At 45.4% G+C, this 16,415-nt stretch overlaps 1 protein-coding gene across 1 annotated transcript in view; it reads left to right on the top strand.

Annotated features, from left to right (window-relative positions):
* The window catches only part of KIAA2012 (KIAA2012 ortholog), a 98,538-nt gene that overhangs the window by 28,100 nt on the left and 54,023 nt on the right, over window positions 1–16,415 (top strand). Inside the window, exons 10-12 of the mRNA XM_053376843.1 lie at window positions 2,779–3,033; window positions 4,379–4,504; window positions 11,952–12,040. Of these exons, the coding sequence (XP_053232818.1) occupies window positions 2,779–3,033; window positions 4,379–4,504; window positions 11,952–12,040 (470 nt within the window). The remainder of the gene's footprint in view (window positions 1–2,778; window positions 3,034–4,378; window positions 4,505–11,951; window positions 12,041–16,415) is intronic.

Raw genomic sequence — 16,415 nt, 5'->3', positions numbered from 1 at the left:
AATGCCCTGCAGTCCTGGAATCTTTTGCCCAACATGGGGCTTGAACCCACGACCTACTTGTCAAATCCCTTGCCTGTCTATTGCAAAACAGGCAAATCTCTACCAGAAGACGCCGGTCTACCTTCTGCCCATCCCTGCTACAGAGTACATCTTGTAGGCCAAGTCATTGCCCTCCAGATAGTGTTGCGGTTGGCGCTGTAGTCTAAACCACTGAGCCTCTTGGGCTTGCTGATCTGAAGGTCGGCGGTTTGAATCCCTGCGATGGGGTGAGCTCCCGTTACTCAGTCCCAGCTCCTGCCAATCTAGCAGTTCGAAAGCACACCAGTGCAAGTAGATAAATAGGTACCACTGCAGTGGGAAAGTAAATGATGTTTCCGTGCGCTCTGGCTTCCGTCACTATGTTCCATTGCACCAGAAGTGGTTTAGTCATGCTGGCCACATGACCCAGAAAGCTGTCTGCGATTATTGGAAATAAATATAAATAGTGCGCTAGATAAATATACATTTAAAGCTAGATGGAGTGGGCGGGAAGTCAACAGAACTCGAAGAAGACTGTGATAATGTGTAATAAATATCGATAACTCTTCGAGGTCCAGCACCGAGGGCCTTCTGGCGGTTCCCTCGCTGCAAGAAGTGAGGTTGCAGGGAAACAGGCGGAGGGCCTTCTCGGTAGTGGCGCCTGCCCTGTGAAACGCCCTCCCCTCAGATGTCAAGGAAATAAGCAACTATTTTATTTTTAAAAGACAACTGAAGGTAGCCCTGTTTAGGGAAGTTTTTCATGTTTGATGCTGTATTGTTTTTAATATTCGGTTGGAAGCCGCCCAAAGTGGCTGGGGAAACCCAGTCAGATGGGTGGGGTATAAATAATAATAATAATAATAATAATTATTATTATTATTATTATTATTATTATTCGTTATCGACAATTTTGATTTTGTGTTATGTGTTGTTGTTTTTAAGTTCAATAAAGCAATAAAATAAAATCTGTATGTAGAAAAACACCAGTTCCCTCAGCCTGAAAGCAAGATGGAACGCCACAAACCCATAGTTGCCTTTGACTGGACTTAACCGTCCAGAGGTCCTTTACCATTTTTTTAGTGTTGGATTAAAAGCTATAGTCCCCAACTATGGGCTATGCTTGCCTGGGGCAGATGGGAGTATGTGTTCAATATCCCTGTTCTGGGCCACCTTGCAGGCTAGCTTAGGTACTGTCCTAATAATACCAGAAAAAAATGGCAGCTAAGAGCAAAACCACAGCAATGTGTACGACGCGGGTGGAGCTGTGGGTTAAACCGATCAGACTTGTTGATCAGAAGGTCGGCGGTTCGAATCCCCGCAACGGGGTGAGCTCCCGTTGCTCGGTCTCTGCTCCTGCCAACCTAGCAGTTCGAAAGCATGTCAAAGTGCAAGTAGATAAATAGGTACCGCTACGGCGGGAAGGTAAATGGCGTTTCCGTGCACTGCTCTGGTTCGCCAGAAGCGACTTAGTCATGCTGGTCACATGACCCGGAAGCTGTATGCCGGCTCCCTCGGCCAATAAAGCGAGATGAGTGCCGCAACCCCAGAGTCGGTCCCGACTGGACCTAATGGTCAGGGGTCCCTTTACCTTTTTAAATTGTTTCTTTCCTTTATTTGCATTATAATATAAAAGTGCTTTGCTCTGGTGCCAGGTAGATAAGACGATGGGTAAATCTCCTTTGTGGGGGTGGGGTGTCACTTTTAGCTTTAGCATTTTAAGTTTTGAGCCCAGGCTCACAGTGCATAAAAGCAACTGGGATGTTGCAATAATAGCGCATACTCTCCAACATTTCTTGGATGAAAATAGCAAAGTCTTATTCAATAACAATGACAACAACAATTTTATTATTTATACCCCATCCTTCTGACTGGGTTGCCCCAGCCATTCTGGGCAGCTCCCATCATATATAAAAACATAATAAAACATTAAACATTTAAATAAAACTTCCCTATACAGTGCTGCCTTCAGATGTCTTCTAAAGGTTGTATAGTTACTTATCTCGTTGACTCGGGGCTCGCATAACTCCATACCCTCCAACGTTTCTCCACTGAAAATAGGAATGTCCTGTGGAAAAGCGGGACATTCCAGGATCAAATCAGAAACCGAGATGGCTTCTGAAAATCCAGGACGGCCCCTGGAAAACAGGAACACTTTGATGGTCTGTGAGAGGATGGATGAAAACCTGTTGTTGTTTAGTCGTTTAGTTGTGTCCGACTCTTCGTGACCCCATGGGCCAGAGCACGCCAGGCACTCCTGTCTTCCACTGCCTCCCGCAGTTTGGTCAAACTCATGCTGGTAGCTTCGAGAACACTGTCCAACCATCTCGTCCTCTGTCGTCCCCTTCTCCTTGAGCCCTCCATCTTTCCCAACATCAGGGTCTTTTCCAGGGAGTCTTCTCTTCTCAGGAGGTGGCCAAAGTATTGGAGCCTCAGCTTCAGGATCTGTCCTCCCAGTGAGCACTCAGGGCTGATTTCCTTCAGAATGGATCGGTTTGATCTTCTTGCAGTCCATGGGACTCTCAAGAGTCTCCTCCAGCACCAGAATTCAAAAGCATCAATTCTTTGGCGATCAGCCTTCTTTATGGTCCAGCTCTCACTTCCATACATCACTACTGGGAAAACCATAGCATGAACTATACAGACCTTTGTTGGCAAGGTGATGTCTCTGCTTTTTAAGATGCTGTGAAAACCTGTATGTTAGTTAATAAAGTCCATTTATTCTCTCTCTCTCTCTCTCTCTCTCTCTCTCTCACCTTTCAGGAACTAGTTGTAATGAACCCAGACTTGAGGTCGATGTCTGTGAGGAGCATCTGGCTCCTTTGCCGAATGATCTCATTTTAAAGCCAGAACATAAAAATCAGCAGCAGGAGAGGATGATGATCAATAGTGAGATCCCGGAGGCTTCCCAAGGTAGTTTCCACCTACCTCCAATAAATAATAGAGAGTTTCTGCTCAACGGAAGGAAAATGAGAAAGAAAGAAGAGCATTCTGAAAAGAACAGCCAATATCAAAGAGGTCTGTGGTGGCGCCCAATGTATCCCATTCTGGGGGAGGGCAATATTTTTTGCATGCATAAGATCTCAGGTTCAAGTGATGGCATCTTCACTTCCAGCTGTAAAATACTACCATCTCAAAGCTGCTGAGAGTCCAGGCTGTAGACCAAGCATTGCCAAAGCGCTGTCCTCTGGGTAACCGGTGGACTACAGCTCCCACAATCCCTGGTCATTGGCCAGACTTGCTGGGCTGATGGACGCTGTAGTTCGACAGCACTTGGAGGTCACCTGGTTTGCTTCCCCCAGTGTAGACGACTGTGTACACTGTCTACACAGTGTAGACAGTGTAGAGCCAGTGTGGTGTAGTGGTTAAGAGCGGTGGACTCGTAATCTGGTGAACCGGGTTCGCTTCCTCGCTCCTCCACATGCAGCTGCTGGGTGACCTTGGGCTAGTCACACTTCTCTGAAGTCTCTCAGCCTCACTCACCTCACAGAGTGTTTGTTGTGGGGGAGGAAGGGAAAGGAGAATGTTAGCCGCTTTGAGACTCCTTCGGGTAGTGATAAAGCGGGATATCAAATCCAAACTCTTCGTCGTCGTCTTCTACTAAGCCAGATGGACAAAATACCACACAAAATGGTGGAAGGTTACATCAGTTTATGGTCTACAGTTTATAGCTACCATATGAAGCAAGTTTCTCCACAGTCACAAGAGCTAGAAACTTGCCTTTAAAGCAAACAAAACAAAACATCAAACCATGCAGAAATTCTTAAAATGCTGAGTTTCATTCCAGGTGGTGGCTTCCTGCCTGGTTCATCAAACCCACAGATGTGCAGAATCCCAATAGCTCTCAGCATAAACTCTAAGGGAAAGTGAAGGAAACCTCTTAACCTGAAACTGTTCTTAACCTGAGGTACCACTTTAGCTAATGGGCATAGCTGTCAACTTTCAGATTTGAAAATAAGGGATCAGCAGCCTCACCTGTCCTGGGGACAGTCTACGGGATATCTAACAATCCGGGATAGCAGCGGGAAGCCGCGGGAAACGTCACTGGAATAAGGGAATTTCCCGCAAAAAAGGGAAGGTTGACAGCTATGCTAATGGGGCCTCCCGCTGCTGCCACGCTGCCACCGCGCAATTTCTGTTCTCATCCTGACACAAAGTTCTTAACCCAAGGTACTATTTCTGGGTTAGCCGAGTCTATAACCTGAAGCGTCTGTAACCCAAGGTACCACTGTATATTTCTGGAGTTAAGTTGGCTAAATCTATGGTTGTGCTCTAGACATACAAAAAAAGGCAAATTTGTTTTCTAGCATTTAACTTTTAATAACATGTCCTTGTTTCCCCCTCCCCCTTCTTTGTTCTCAAGAACATCAGAATGACACCTCACTCCACCATGTCCCCCCTGATACAGAAATCCCGTATCCATCACCCTTGGGATCCGTCCAAACTACTGACGATTCCAGGCACTCTGGATTCATTCCAGACAAAGAAGGTAAGGTGGATGTAAAAATCTACTGTGGTTAAGTCTCTTGTCCAAAAGGAACAGATTGCACATCCAACTCTGCACGTATAACCCAAATGTCACATAATATCCTGAACGACTTGTTTAGCCAGAACAGTTTTTCTTCTTCAGACAATACTGTTTTTATTATGCTCAGACACAGCAGTTAATATTTGTGTGTATTTATGTGTGTGTGTGTGGGTAGGTAGGTAGGTAGGTAGGTAGGTAGGTAGGTAGGTAGATGAGATAGATGATGATAGATAGATAGATATAGATAGATAGATAGATGATAGATAGATAGATGATAGATAGATAGATAGATAGATAGATAGATGATAGATAGATAGATATAGATAGATAGATAGATAGATAGATAGATAGATGATAGATAGATAGATAGATGATAGATAGATGATAGATGATAGATAGATAGATAGATAGATAGATAGATAGATAGATGATAGATAGATAGATAGATAGATAGATAGATAGATAGATAGATGATAGATAGATAGATGATAGATAGATAGATAGATAGATAGATAGATAGATGATAGATAGATAGATAGATAGATAGATAGATGATAGATAGATAGATAGATGATAGATAGATGATAGATAGATAGATAGAGTTGTTATTGGAACTTGCGCAATAGAAGCAGTGTATTTCTCTACTCTGTAGCAAGTATGTGTGTATTTATGTGTGTGTGTGTAGGTAGGTAGATGAGATAGATGATAGATAGATAGATAGATAGATAGATAGATAGATAAATGATAGATAGATAGATAGATAGATAGATAGATAGATAAATGATAGATAGATAGATAGATAGATAGATGATAGATAGATGATGATAGATAGATAGATAGATAGATAGATAGATAGATAGATAGATAGATAGATGATAGATAGATAGATAGATAGATAGATAGATAGAGTTGTTATTGGAACTTGCGCAATAGAATTAGTGTTTTTCTCTACTCTGTAGCAAGTATCTAAAGGAGATGGTAGCTCATTTATAATCTGGTCGGGTATTTGTACTGTGTTTTAGCCAGCCAATATGAGTCACCCCGCTTCTGAAATGCATTTCAATGCAGTCTTCAGAATTTGACTGGCATGTTGTTGGCTTATAAGTCAACTCCCTACTCTCCAGGTCTAGTACAAAAACACACACTGGGCAGAGTATTCCTAATCTTGCTGGCAGTGGCAGCCATTAATGCTAGGATAATACCTGTGCAATGGATTAGATCCCATGCATTATACCCAGCAGCAGCAGTAGTAGCAAAATAAGACAGCAAAACAGTCTAGAAATTGCATGTTAACAAGCACAGATGGCTCCACAGCAACCATGGGAATGTCACCTCTCCACTCATCGATCATGGGATTGCGTGCTGACATCACAGCCCCATCAGTCCTGTACAGAAGAAACCAACCAAAGACACCACAGGGCCGAGGCACAGCGGCAAGGCAAATGCCACACATCTGACACCAATGTTGCACACTCCCAAAGCACCCTCCACATGAGAGCTGAAGTCCTCTTATAGCAGAGATAGCTGTGCCAACACCCTTTCAGTGGGCACAATTCAAGCTACACAGATGAGGAAGCGTGGGCGTTTTCCTTCGCAGTCCCCAGCCAGTTCCATAGCATTCTTCCAAAATGGCAAACAGCATTCAAGTTGCGTGACTGGATCCAAAAGAAGACCCAGCCCCTGCTCCTATTGAAATCCCTGCTTCTGAACTAAAGATGCAGGAGCCCAGCTCTATTTTCCATTTGGCCATCCTAAAATTGTATGCAGACTTTTGGCTTCCTGTTACCAGGATCTTTTTATAGGAGTAACTCTGCAGCTTAGTCACAGTAAAAAAATTAAATTCTTTATGCTTTTCCCCTTGTCTCCATTTTTCAACCAGAATATACTTCCAGCCTCAGTATTCATGTCTTCTAATTTTTCATGCTCCAAAGCATTTGCCCTTGAACTCTTGGCAAACAATTAACATTTAATTAAGTCTCCACAGCATGGTGTTAGTTCTCCCAAATCCAGCAATAACATATTTACACAAAATCTTTCTTTCTCTGCTTCTTTCTCTTTAATCATGGTTATCTTTATCCGCACTCCTGGGGTTGCAAATATTCCCATTCAGATAAACAGGAACAAGCTAAACACTATAATCCTGTGAGTGATAAAAGGAGACAGCATCTGTATTTAAACGCTTTGGTTTTTTCCAGTTGTTTACCAACTTGGAAGAAAATAGCTGGACTTTGCAGAGGATTTGTATCCCACATGAGTCATAATGAGATTTCAGATACCCTATCGGGCCTTTTAGCAACCATGTGCATATATAATATAATATTATAGAGAGAGAGCCTTGAGGCTATTCTAGGGTTACCAGATGTCCCCGGTTCCTGGGGACAGTCCCTGGATTTGCAAATCTGTCCCTGGACAAATTCCGTCCCCGGATTTGCAAATCTGTCCCTGGGAAATGTGGCAGCGGCAGCCTCAGCAGCCCGGAGCCAGCCTAGTAGTGCAGTTGGCTCTGGCTGGCTCCAGGAGTTGCTCACTGCCCGCTGCCATGGCACCCGCCATTTTTCCTTGCTGCTGACTGCCGCTGCTTCTGCCACTGCTGAAGGGGAACTGGGGACGTCTGGTGGTACAGATCTCCTGCACCCTTCCCCCTTTGTTTTGACTGATCGGGGTAGGCTTAGGAGTTGTGAGCGAGTGGCTGTTGCCCAGTTTTTTAAAAACTCCACGCATTTATGTTTCACAAGGTGCGAAAGAAGGGCTTTGCATCTTGCCTGGCAGAGAAACTGTGCACCTTGCTCCCCTCCTGGGTAATGCCCTCCCACCTGCGATTCCCAAATCTCCTCCGATCTGTCAAAACAAAGGAAGGAAGGGGGAAGACTCGGGAGTCGCGGGCAGGCGGCGCACCGTTGCCCAGTTTTTAAAAAACTGTGCATTTATGTTTCACAAGGTGCGAAAGAAGGTCTTTGCACCTTTATACAATATGCATGTGTGCTTGGGCCCAGGGTCTTTTGCCTCACCATCCCCACTCCTGACTCCCTGTTGCTACTCAGCTTCAAAAAGTGTCCCCGGATTCATTGAAAAAAAATCTGGTAACCATAGGCTATTCCCCATTCTGTACTGGGGGAAGTCACAGCCGGTTGGAGGATGGATGGCGGCTAACAGATTGAGGTTGAATCCTGACAAGACAGAAGTACTGTTTTGGGGGACAGGAGGCGGGTGGGTATGGAGGGCTCCCTGGTCCTGAATGGGGTAACTGTGCCCCTGAAGGACCAAGTGCGCAGCCTGGGAGTCATTTTGGACTCGCAGCTGTCCATGGAGGCACAGGTCAATTCTGTGTCCAGGGCAGCTGTTTACCAGCTCCATCTGGTACGCAGGCTGAGACCCTACCTGCCCGCAGACTGTCTTGCCAGAGTGGTGCATGCTCTGGTTATCTCCCGCTTGGACTACTGCAATTCACTCTATGTGGGGCTACCTTTGAAGGTGACCCAGAAACTACAACTACAACTAATCCAGAATGTGGCAGCTAGACTGGTGACTGGGAGCGGCCGCCGAGACCACATAACACCTTGAAAGACCTACACTGGCTCCCAGTACGTTTCCGAGCACAATTCAAAGTGTTGGTGCTGACCTTTAAAGCCCTAAATGGCCTCGGTCCAGTATATCTGAAGGTGCGTCTCCACCCCCATCGTTCTGCCTGGACACTGAGGTCCAGCACCGAGGTCCTTCTGGCGATTCCCTCACTGCGAGAAGCCAAGTTACGGGGAACCAGGCAGAGGGCCTTCTTGGTAGTGGCGCCCTCCCTGTGGAACGCCCTCCCACCAGATGTCAAAGAGAACAACAACTACTAGACTTTTAGAAGAGATCTGAAGGCAGCCCTGTTTAGGGAAGCTTTTAATGTTTGATGTATTACGGTATTTTAATATTTTGTTGGAAGCCGCCCAGAGTGGCTGGGGAAGCCTAGCCTGATAGGCGGGGTATAAATAATAAATTATTTATTTATTTATTTATTTATTATTAAATCATTTTGAGATATGGAATGCTTTGCTGTGCAGCATCAAATGAGCATAGGATGGAGTCTAGCCTCCTGCTACTACAACCACCATAGGCAAAAGGGACCCCTTGCAATATTGCCTGCGCTGAAGACTGATGGCGAGTCAAGGTCTCTTGGCCTTCCTGTTATCAGGGATCCCTTTAATGGGAGATGCCGAGAACTGAAGTGTTGGACCTTCTGACCTATGTGCAAATATGTGCCACACCGCTAAGCCCTTAGGGCAACAAAAGTGCTTGCAATTTCGTTTTAGCATTGTGTCACGAAGGCCAGGAGCATTAACAGGACCTTGACTGATACAGATGTAGCTTAACTGGTTTGTGGGGAGGCCCACATATTATGGGCCCTGATTGCTCTTTCTATAGGGTGTTAAAAAGACATTTGTCCTTAGGCCACACTGATTAGTGCATCTGAGGAAATTTTTCTTCCCCTTGCGGCACTTTGCGTGGCTCAGTTGCTTGGGTTATCTGGATTGTTTTGGGGTATTTAAAAACTATAATTAACATTATTTTCTTATTTAATTGCAAAAGAGCTTCTGCATAGCTGTCAACTTACAGATTTGAAAATAAGGGACCAGCAGCCTCGAAAATAAGGGATCAGCAGCCAAAATAAGGGATTTTGGCTTAGATTATACAGAAATCCGCCACTCATGGAGCTATGCTGCTTTGGCTGCCACTGACTGTGTTTTGCAGGGGGTTGGACTAGATGATCCTAAAGGTCTACAACTCCCACCAAAGAAGAGTGGCAGACAAAACTGATGAACGACGTCCAGATGGCAAAGCTTACAGGCACAATTAGAAACCAGGAAGAGGACCTCTTTAATAAAGAATGGGGAAAGTTTATAATTTAGTTGAAAAGCTATTGTAAAGAGTTACATACATTGGCAGGGTTGACAGAAAACTTGTCGTAAAAAATTGAACTATGGATGGACAAATGATTTATAAAAATGGAGTTATGAAAGGGATGCAGAGAGGGAAATCATTACATTGAGATGCTGCACTGGTTGGCTAAGCAGCACGTCAGGCCTGCCGCCGTCCTGGCGCAAGGAGTTCCATCGGCCCTTCCCCGCCCGAGAGAGAGGGAGGGAGAGAGACTCTCGCCCACGCTGCCTGCGAGCCCGGCATGAGGCAGTTGCAGCACCGCCGCGGCCGCTGAAGCGCCGCCCTTCTGCGTCCCTCCCCATCCCCTCCTCTTCCTCCTCCCTCAGGCCGCCTCCTCAGCCGCCACCGCCGCTGCTGCCTCCGGCTTCCCCTGGCAGCGCGGCAGAAGTCTCACAAGAGAGGGGCTGTCACCCGCCCGCTGCTGCCCGTCTCCTCACGGCGTGCCCCTGAGGCATGCTCTCTCTCGTGGCTGAGGACCCCGAGCCGGGAGAGCATGAAACCCGGGAAATTTAAGGGACATCATCGATAAGGGACAGCAACGGGACACGGCGCTGGGATAAGGGAGTTTCCCGCCAAATAAGGGACGGTTGACAGCTATGGCTCTACGGGGCTGAGGTGTCGTCAACCCCCCCCCCATCTGTTGGGAGGGGGCCGGACCCCCTCAATGTTGAGGGGATACAGGAGGCTGAGCGTGGAGCCAGGCATGGCTTCAACGGCCGGCTCCTCCTGAATGCGAGAGAGGAGGAAACACCAGCCCTTGAGGTCGTTCTGGGTTGGGCTCCACACATGGTGTTCTCCCAATGATGCAATGTGGTGCTAGCATGACGCGCATGATGTCACACACACACGACGCGCGCCGGGGCCCCTCCATCTTGGGTGCAAGTCGGTGCCTCTGTGAGGCATATAGCCTCCGACATTTCAGGTAGAGAACATAGCCATCGTGACTGGTAGTTGTTGATAGATGAGCGAGAGATTAACTCCTTTTCAAAATGAAATTCTCAAGCTCTGGACTAGTTGGGCCTATGGTTTGACCCATCAGGGCTCTTCCTCCCAGTCAGCAAATAGAATGCTACGAATGAAAGGCCTTTCCCCATCCCTATGAAACCACTTTGCAGGGACCATTCTTTTCAAGTTTATGTTGTTGTTGTTTAGTCGTGTCCGACTCTTCGTGACCCCATGGACCAGAGCACGCCAGGTACTCCTGTCTTCCTCTGCCTCCCGCAGTTTGGTCAAACTCATGCTGGTAGCTTCGAGAACACTCTCCAACCATCTCGTCCTCTGTCGTCCCCTTCTCCTTGTGCCCTCCATCTTTCCCAGCATCAGGGTCTTCTCCAGGGAGTCTTCTCTTCTCATGAGGTGGCCAAAGTCTTGGAGCCTCAGCTTCACGATCTGTCCTTCCAGTGAGCACTCAGGGCTGATTTCCTTAAGAATGGATGCGTTTGATCTTCTTGCAGTCCATGGGACTCTCAAGAGTCTCCTCCAGCACCATAATTCAAAAGCATCAATTCTTTGGCGATCAGCCTTCTTTATGGTCCAGCTTTCACTTCCATACATCACTACTGGGAAAACCATAGCTTTTACTATACGGACCTTTGTTGGTAAGGTGATGTCTCTACTTTTTAAGATGTTGTCTAGGCATCAAGTTTATACATTTATACATTCAAGTACACATTTCACTAATTTTACAATCATGACATTTCAATACTTGACTTCCTTCCCCCTCTTTCTGCAGTTCCTTAAATTTGTTTTTAATATCTTTAGCATATCCAAATTAACTTAATTTACTCATTTATTCATCTTCTTTAAATATATACTCTTCTAAAACTGCAGGTTATTACAATGATCCTGCCAATGTTTTTATCTGTTTACAATTTATCTGTAAATATTCAATAAACCATTTCCATTCTTTTATAAAAAAAAGTTTGTTATCTTGATTTCTTATTCTTCTAGTAAGTTTCGCCATTTTTGCATATTCTATAAGTTTTTGTGTCCATTCTTCCTTTGCTGCGACTTCTGCTTCTTTCCATTTAGGGGCAAGTAACATTCTTGCCGCTGCAGGAGCATACATGAATAAGTTTCTATACGTTTTAGGTAGTTCTGTCCCTATAATTCCCAAAAGAAAAGCTTCTGGGTTTCTTTGTTTTTACAAATGTTACCTTAAACATCCTTTTCATTTCATTATATATCATTTCCCAGTAAGCTTTAACCTTACTACTAAAACAAATTTGTAAATCTGGTTCATTCACAAAGCCAGGGGAAAGTCGCTTTGTCCCTGAACTCTGTGGTTGCCTGTGCTTAATTCATGAAAATTAACTTTGATCGAATATTTCTGCCTCACATGGGAGAAGTTTGCTTGTGTGATGATTTAGGTGTTGCTGGTTTTCAGTATTTGGTAGAGTCATCGTAATTAAGCAGAGGGCACACCTTTCTTTAGTTTTTATGAATGCACCAAGCGTAATCATTGAGATACTTCTGGTTTTCATTGCAGGGGATGGCGAATTATTCCTTAAAACGAGGGCAGCTGTTTCCATAAGGTCACCGGAGACCCCGCCTGCGGCTGAAGAACTGCGTGGGAAGGTTGGTTTCATACAGAGATTTGGCAGAGCTATGAAAGAGGCAAAGTATTATTTGCCATTGTGAATTACTTGTAATTTTATTCACAGAGATATTCCTCATATTTTTTACTAGGAAATAATGGCTACAATTCAAACTACAGTTCCACACACAAACAAACATACAGCTCTCTATCGTCCATCCATACAAGCAAAGAGTTTCAGAGTTCGAGGACACATTCCAGCCAGGCTAAATCACACAAAGAGGGGGTATAGCAGGGTTGGTGAGAGGTGAAATTCAGAGCCTGGGAAGAGTTCTGAGGGCCAAGCAGGGAGGTAGCAAGGGCCGCATTTCAGGTTCCCCACTTGATTTTGAAATGAGCAAAGTATCCTGTCTCTCCTGGGGCTGCTTGGTCACCTGTATATTCCTTCCCGATACAATCATCGCAATAATGTGATATTATATTACATTACCGGTATTTTATACACACACACACACACACACACACACACACACACACACACATATATATATATATATATATATATATATATATATATATATATACATACATATGTTATAAGAAAAACTGCTCCCTTTCTCTTATGGGGTATTCTGGAGTCCTTAAGTGGGTTCCCTATCAGTAAGAGAAAATAACAGAGGCCAACCAGAGTATATTGAGAAGAAAAGCAGCTAGTAAGCCTGATCTTTATTCAAGGAACTGTTGCAACAGGGTCCCCACTCACCACACGCAGGAGGGAGGAGAGAACCCAGAAAAATGGTGTGCAAGCCCTTATATAGACTCTTGAAATTGCCCACCCTGTAGCCAAAGACCACCACCCCAAAACATCATACATACGGTACATCGCAGAAGGAGGCGGTCTACAGCAGAAATCCTGTCTGCCAGGATACCTGATAATGATCACTGATTGCTTTACTTGAGCAGCCTGGCCATTCTTTTGTGATGGTCAATACTTTAGTTCCTGAATCCAGGTCACAGGCTCACCCTATTCATACACAAATATGCCCTTAAGACAGGAGTTGCAAGCAAAAAGTCAGTGGGAAGGCTTTCCCCATTTGCCTCCCTTACTGCAGAGGAATATTTTAGGTCAGTGGGAGAGTCAAAACGGCTTCAGGATTGCTCTCCCATACTATTTCAGACACATGGTTCATATATTTAGATATGTGTGCATTTATGAACATTTATTCCATATTTGAGACCTTAAAATTCTTATACAAGGGTATAAGAATATACGGCCTAGGACCCTTGTACCTACGGGACCGCCTCTCCTGGTATGTCCCACAGAGGAACTTACGGTCTTCAAACAAAAACATCCTGAAGGTCCCAGGCCACAGAGAGGTTAGGCTGGCCTCAACCAGAGCCAGGGCTTTTTCGGCTGCGGCCCCAATCTGGTGGAACGCTCTGCCACAAGAGACCAGGGCCTTGCGGGACTTGACATCTTTCCGCAGGGCCTGCAAGACAGAGCTGTTCCGCCTGGCCTTTGGTCAGGGCACAGCCTGACTCCCTCCTTTGGCAATCTTCAGAGAACTTTAGCCTAATGGTTGCCATCAATTTGAGTTGAATTAATTTTAATGAAATGATTTTAGAATGTTGTATTATTTTATTGTTGTTAGCCACCCTGAGCCCAGCTTCGGCTGGGGAGGGCGGGATATAAATAAAATTTATCATCATCATCATCATCATTATTATTATTATTATAACACATGCGATAGAAAGAATGTGTGCTGAACTGGTCACACGTCTGCATTTGTTCTTCGAATGCAATTGGGACGCTTTTCTGGAGCTGGGGGTTAGAAGGAGCCTATCTGGCGTCTGAATTTAGCTCCCCACCGCCACAAACAGGCTTGTAATCTGCCACGGGAGAAACAAATCTATACTTTTCTTATCTACAGATGTTAAAGCGCTTCCTTGTATACTTTTGACATGTCTCTGTTGCTGTGCTCGAGGTTCCCTCTGAGCAATGCTTTTTCATCTCGGCATGAGGGAGACCACTTTTGCAAACTCCCGCTGCCAGAGATACACAGAAACATTCCCGCAACGTACCGCACTCAGCACTGGTGCAGGCATCTTAGTATTGTATCCCTTTGTGGTGGCGTTGTGCATTACCTTTTCTGACTGTTTATTACGTAATTTGCCGGGGAGAGGATACTGTTATGGTCTAAACCAGGGGTCCCCAAACTAAGGACTGCGGGCCGGGTAAGTTTATCCAGCCCGCGGTGACCCCTGCCGCCCGCTGCCGTCACCCGCTCTTACCGCGTTGTGCTGCACGGCTGCCCACTTCTGGGTCGGAGGAGCACCGGAAATAGCTTGTGCGCATGCGCAAGCATTGTGCGCATGCACAAGCCTTATTTTCGGTGCACATCCAGGTTGGGGGAGGCCCATGCACATGCACACAAGCTATTTCCGGTGCTCCTCCAACCCAGAAGTGCGCCGGAAATAGCGTGTGCACACGCATATAGGCACGCGCTCCCCCGCCCTCTGGCCCACCACGCATTCAGCACTGGAGACACCGGCCCGAGGCGTGGTAAGTTTGCTGACCCCTGGTCTAAACCACTGAGCCTCCTAGGCTTGCTGATCAGAAGGTCGGCGGTTTGAATCACTGTGATAGGGTGAACTCCCATTGCTCTGTCCCAGCTCCTGCCAACCTAGCAGTTCGAAAGCACACCAGTGCAAGTAGATAAATAGGTACCGCTGCGGCGGGAAGGTAAATGGCGTTTCTGTGCAGTCTGGTTTCCATCACGGTGTCCCGTTGTGCCAGAAGCGGTTTAGTCCTGCTGGCCACATGACCCGGAAAGCTGTCTGTGGACAAACGCCATCTCCCTCGGCCTGAAAGTGAGATGAGTGCTGAACCCCATAGTCTCCTTTGACTGGACTTAACTGTCCAGGGGTCCTTTACCTTTAATTTTACATAATTTGCCGGGGAGAGGATACGGCAACCCAGTGCCGGATTTACGTACAAGCTAAACAAGCTATAGCTTAGGGCCCCACTCTCTTGGGGACCCCAAAAGAAATTAAAGGGAAAAAACAACTGGATGTACATTTCCAAAATATAAGATAAAAAAACAATTACATATTTTGTTAAGTGCAAATGGCTTTAGATACCTATTAGGCCCATAAATTACCAAATAGCATATATTTGACACAAAAAGCAGCGACAATTTGTTGTTGACAAAGGACAGCTGGACATATAAAGGGCCCCATTAACTTCAGTAGCTTAGGGCTTCATCAAACCTAAATCCGGCCCTGCCTATCATGGTGACATTTTAGAACAGTGGGGCTGATCTGGAAGCAAACAGTGTGCCTGTTATGTACTGAGTTGAATAGGATCCAAAAAGCAGCAGTCTGATTGGTCCTAGAACAATAGGATTCAGAATGCAGCAGTCTGATTGGTCCTAGAACAATAGGATTCAGAATGCAGCAGTCTGATTGGTCCTAGAACAATGCAGCAGTATGATTGGTCCGCAGGAGCCACCCAATCCAGCTCCAGGTAGAAGTGAATCCGCAACCTGATTGGCCTACAGGAGAATCCCAGAATTAGCCAATCACATGCGACCCATTGTGCAATTAATGTATATAAAGCAGATATTTGGGGGGAACTGTCATTCCTCACTACTATGAGCTGAATAAAGAACATGAAATCCACACTAGACTCCAAGTATATTTCAGTGCCTTGATGGTGGTGGGACTGAGGATTCCCTCAAAGATCTCCGAACCCAGGCAGGTACAGATAGCTTGGACCTAAGACATATAGGGCTTTACTGATAACAGCCAGCACTTTGAATGGCGCTCCGTAGTCAGTGCAGCCAGGGTTGACCAACCCTGGTCAACAATCTGGCTGCAGCTCTTTGAACCAGTTGAGGTTTCTAAACCCTCTTCAAAGGCAGCACCATGTTAGCAGAAATCCGAACGGCTCTAATAACATGATCAAGTAAGCATGTAAGTCAATAAATAGGACAGAACTGCTGAAGCGCATGGAACATTTTCAGGCATGATGAAATAGATATATAGAAATTATGTCTCAACGAGCCATGAGTGCGTCTTTGGCGGTATTTATCATTCTAGGAAGCCGTCCAAGTCTTTGCTACACTGAAGAATGAGGGTTATGCCCCATGTGCAGATAAAAGGCTGGTATGTTCAAACAGGAGATAATTACGCGGCAATTTACATGCAGAGACAGACAAAGAAAAGCATATATGGAATAATCAAATTTGCAAAACATTATTAAAATGGCCAGAGATGTTTTATTATGAGGACATAACCTCAAATGTATATGGCGTGTTCTTCAGACCTTACTTTGTTGGCCACAATCCCAAAGCAATTTGATATTATGAATTATTTGGTTTATAAAAAAACCCCGACTTCAATTAAAATAGCAAA

Source organism: Podarcis raffonei, chromosome 1, assembly GCF_027172205.1.
Source record: "Podarcis raffonei isolate rPodRaf1 chromosome 1, rPodRaf1.pri, whole genome shotgun sequence".
In the NCBI taxonomy this organism is placed as follows: domain Eukaryota; kingdom Metazoa; phylum Chordata; class Lepidosauria; order Squamata; family Lacertidae; genus Podarcis; species Podarcis raffonei.
The sequence above is the reverse complement of the archived record's forward strand: the minus strand, read 5'-3'. Positions and strand labels throughout refer to the sequence as shown.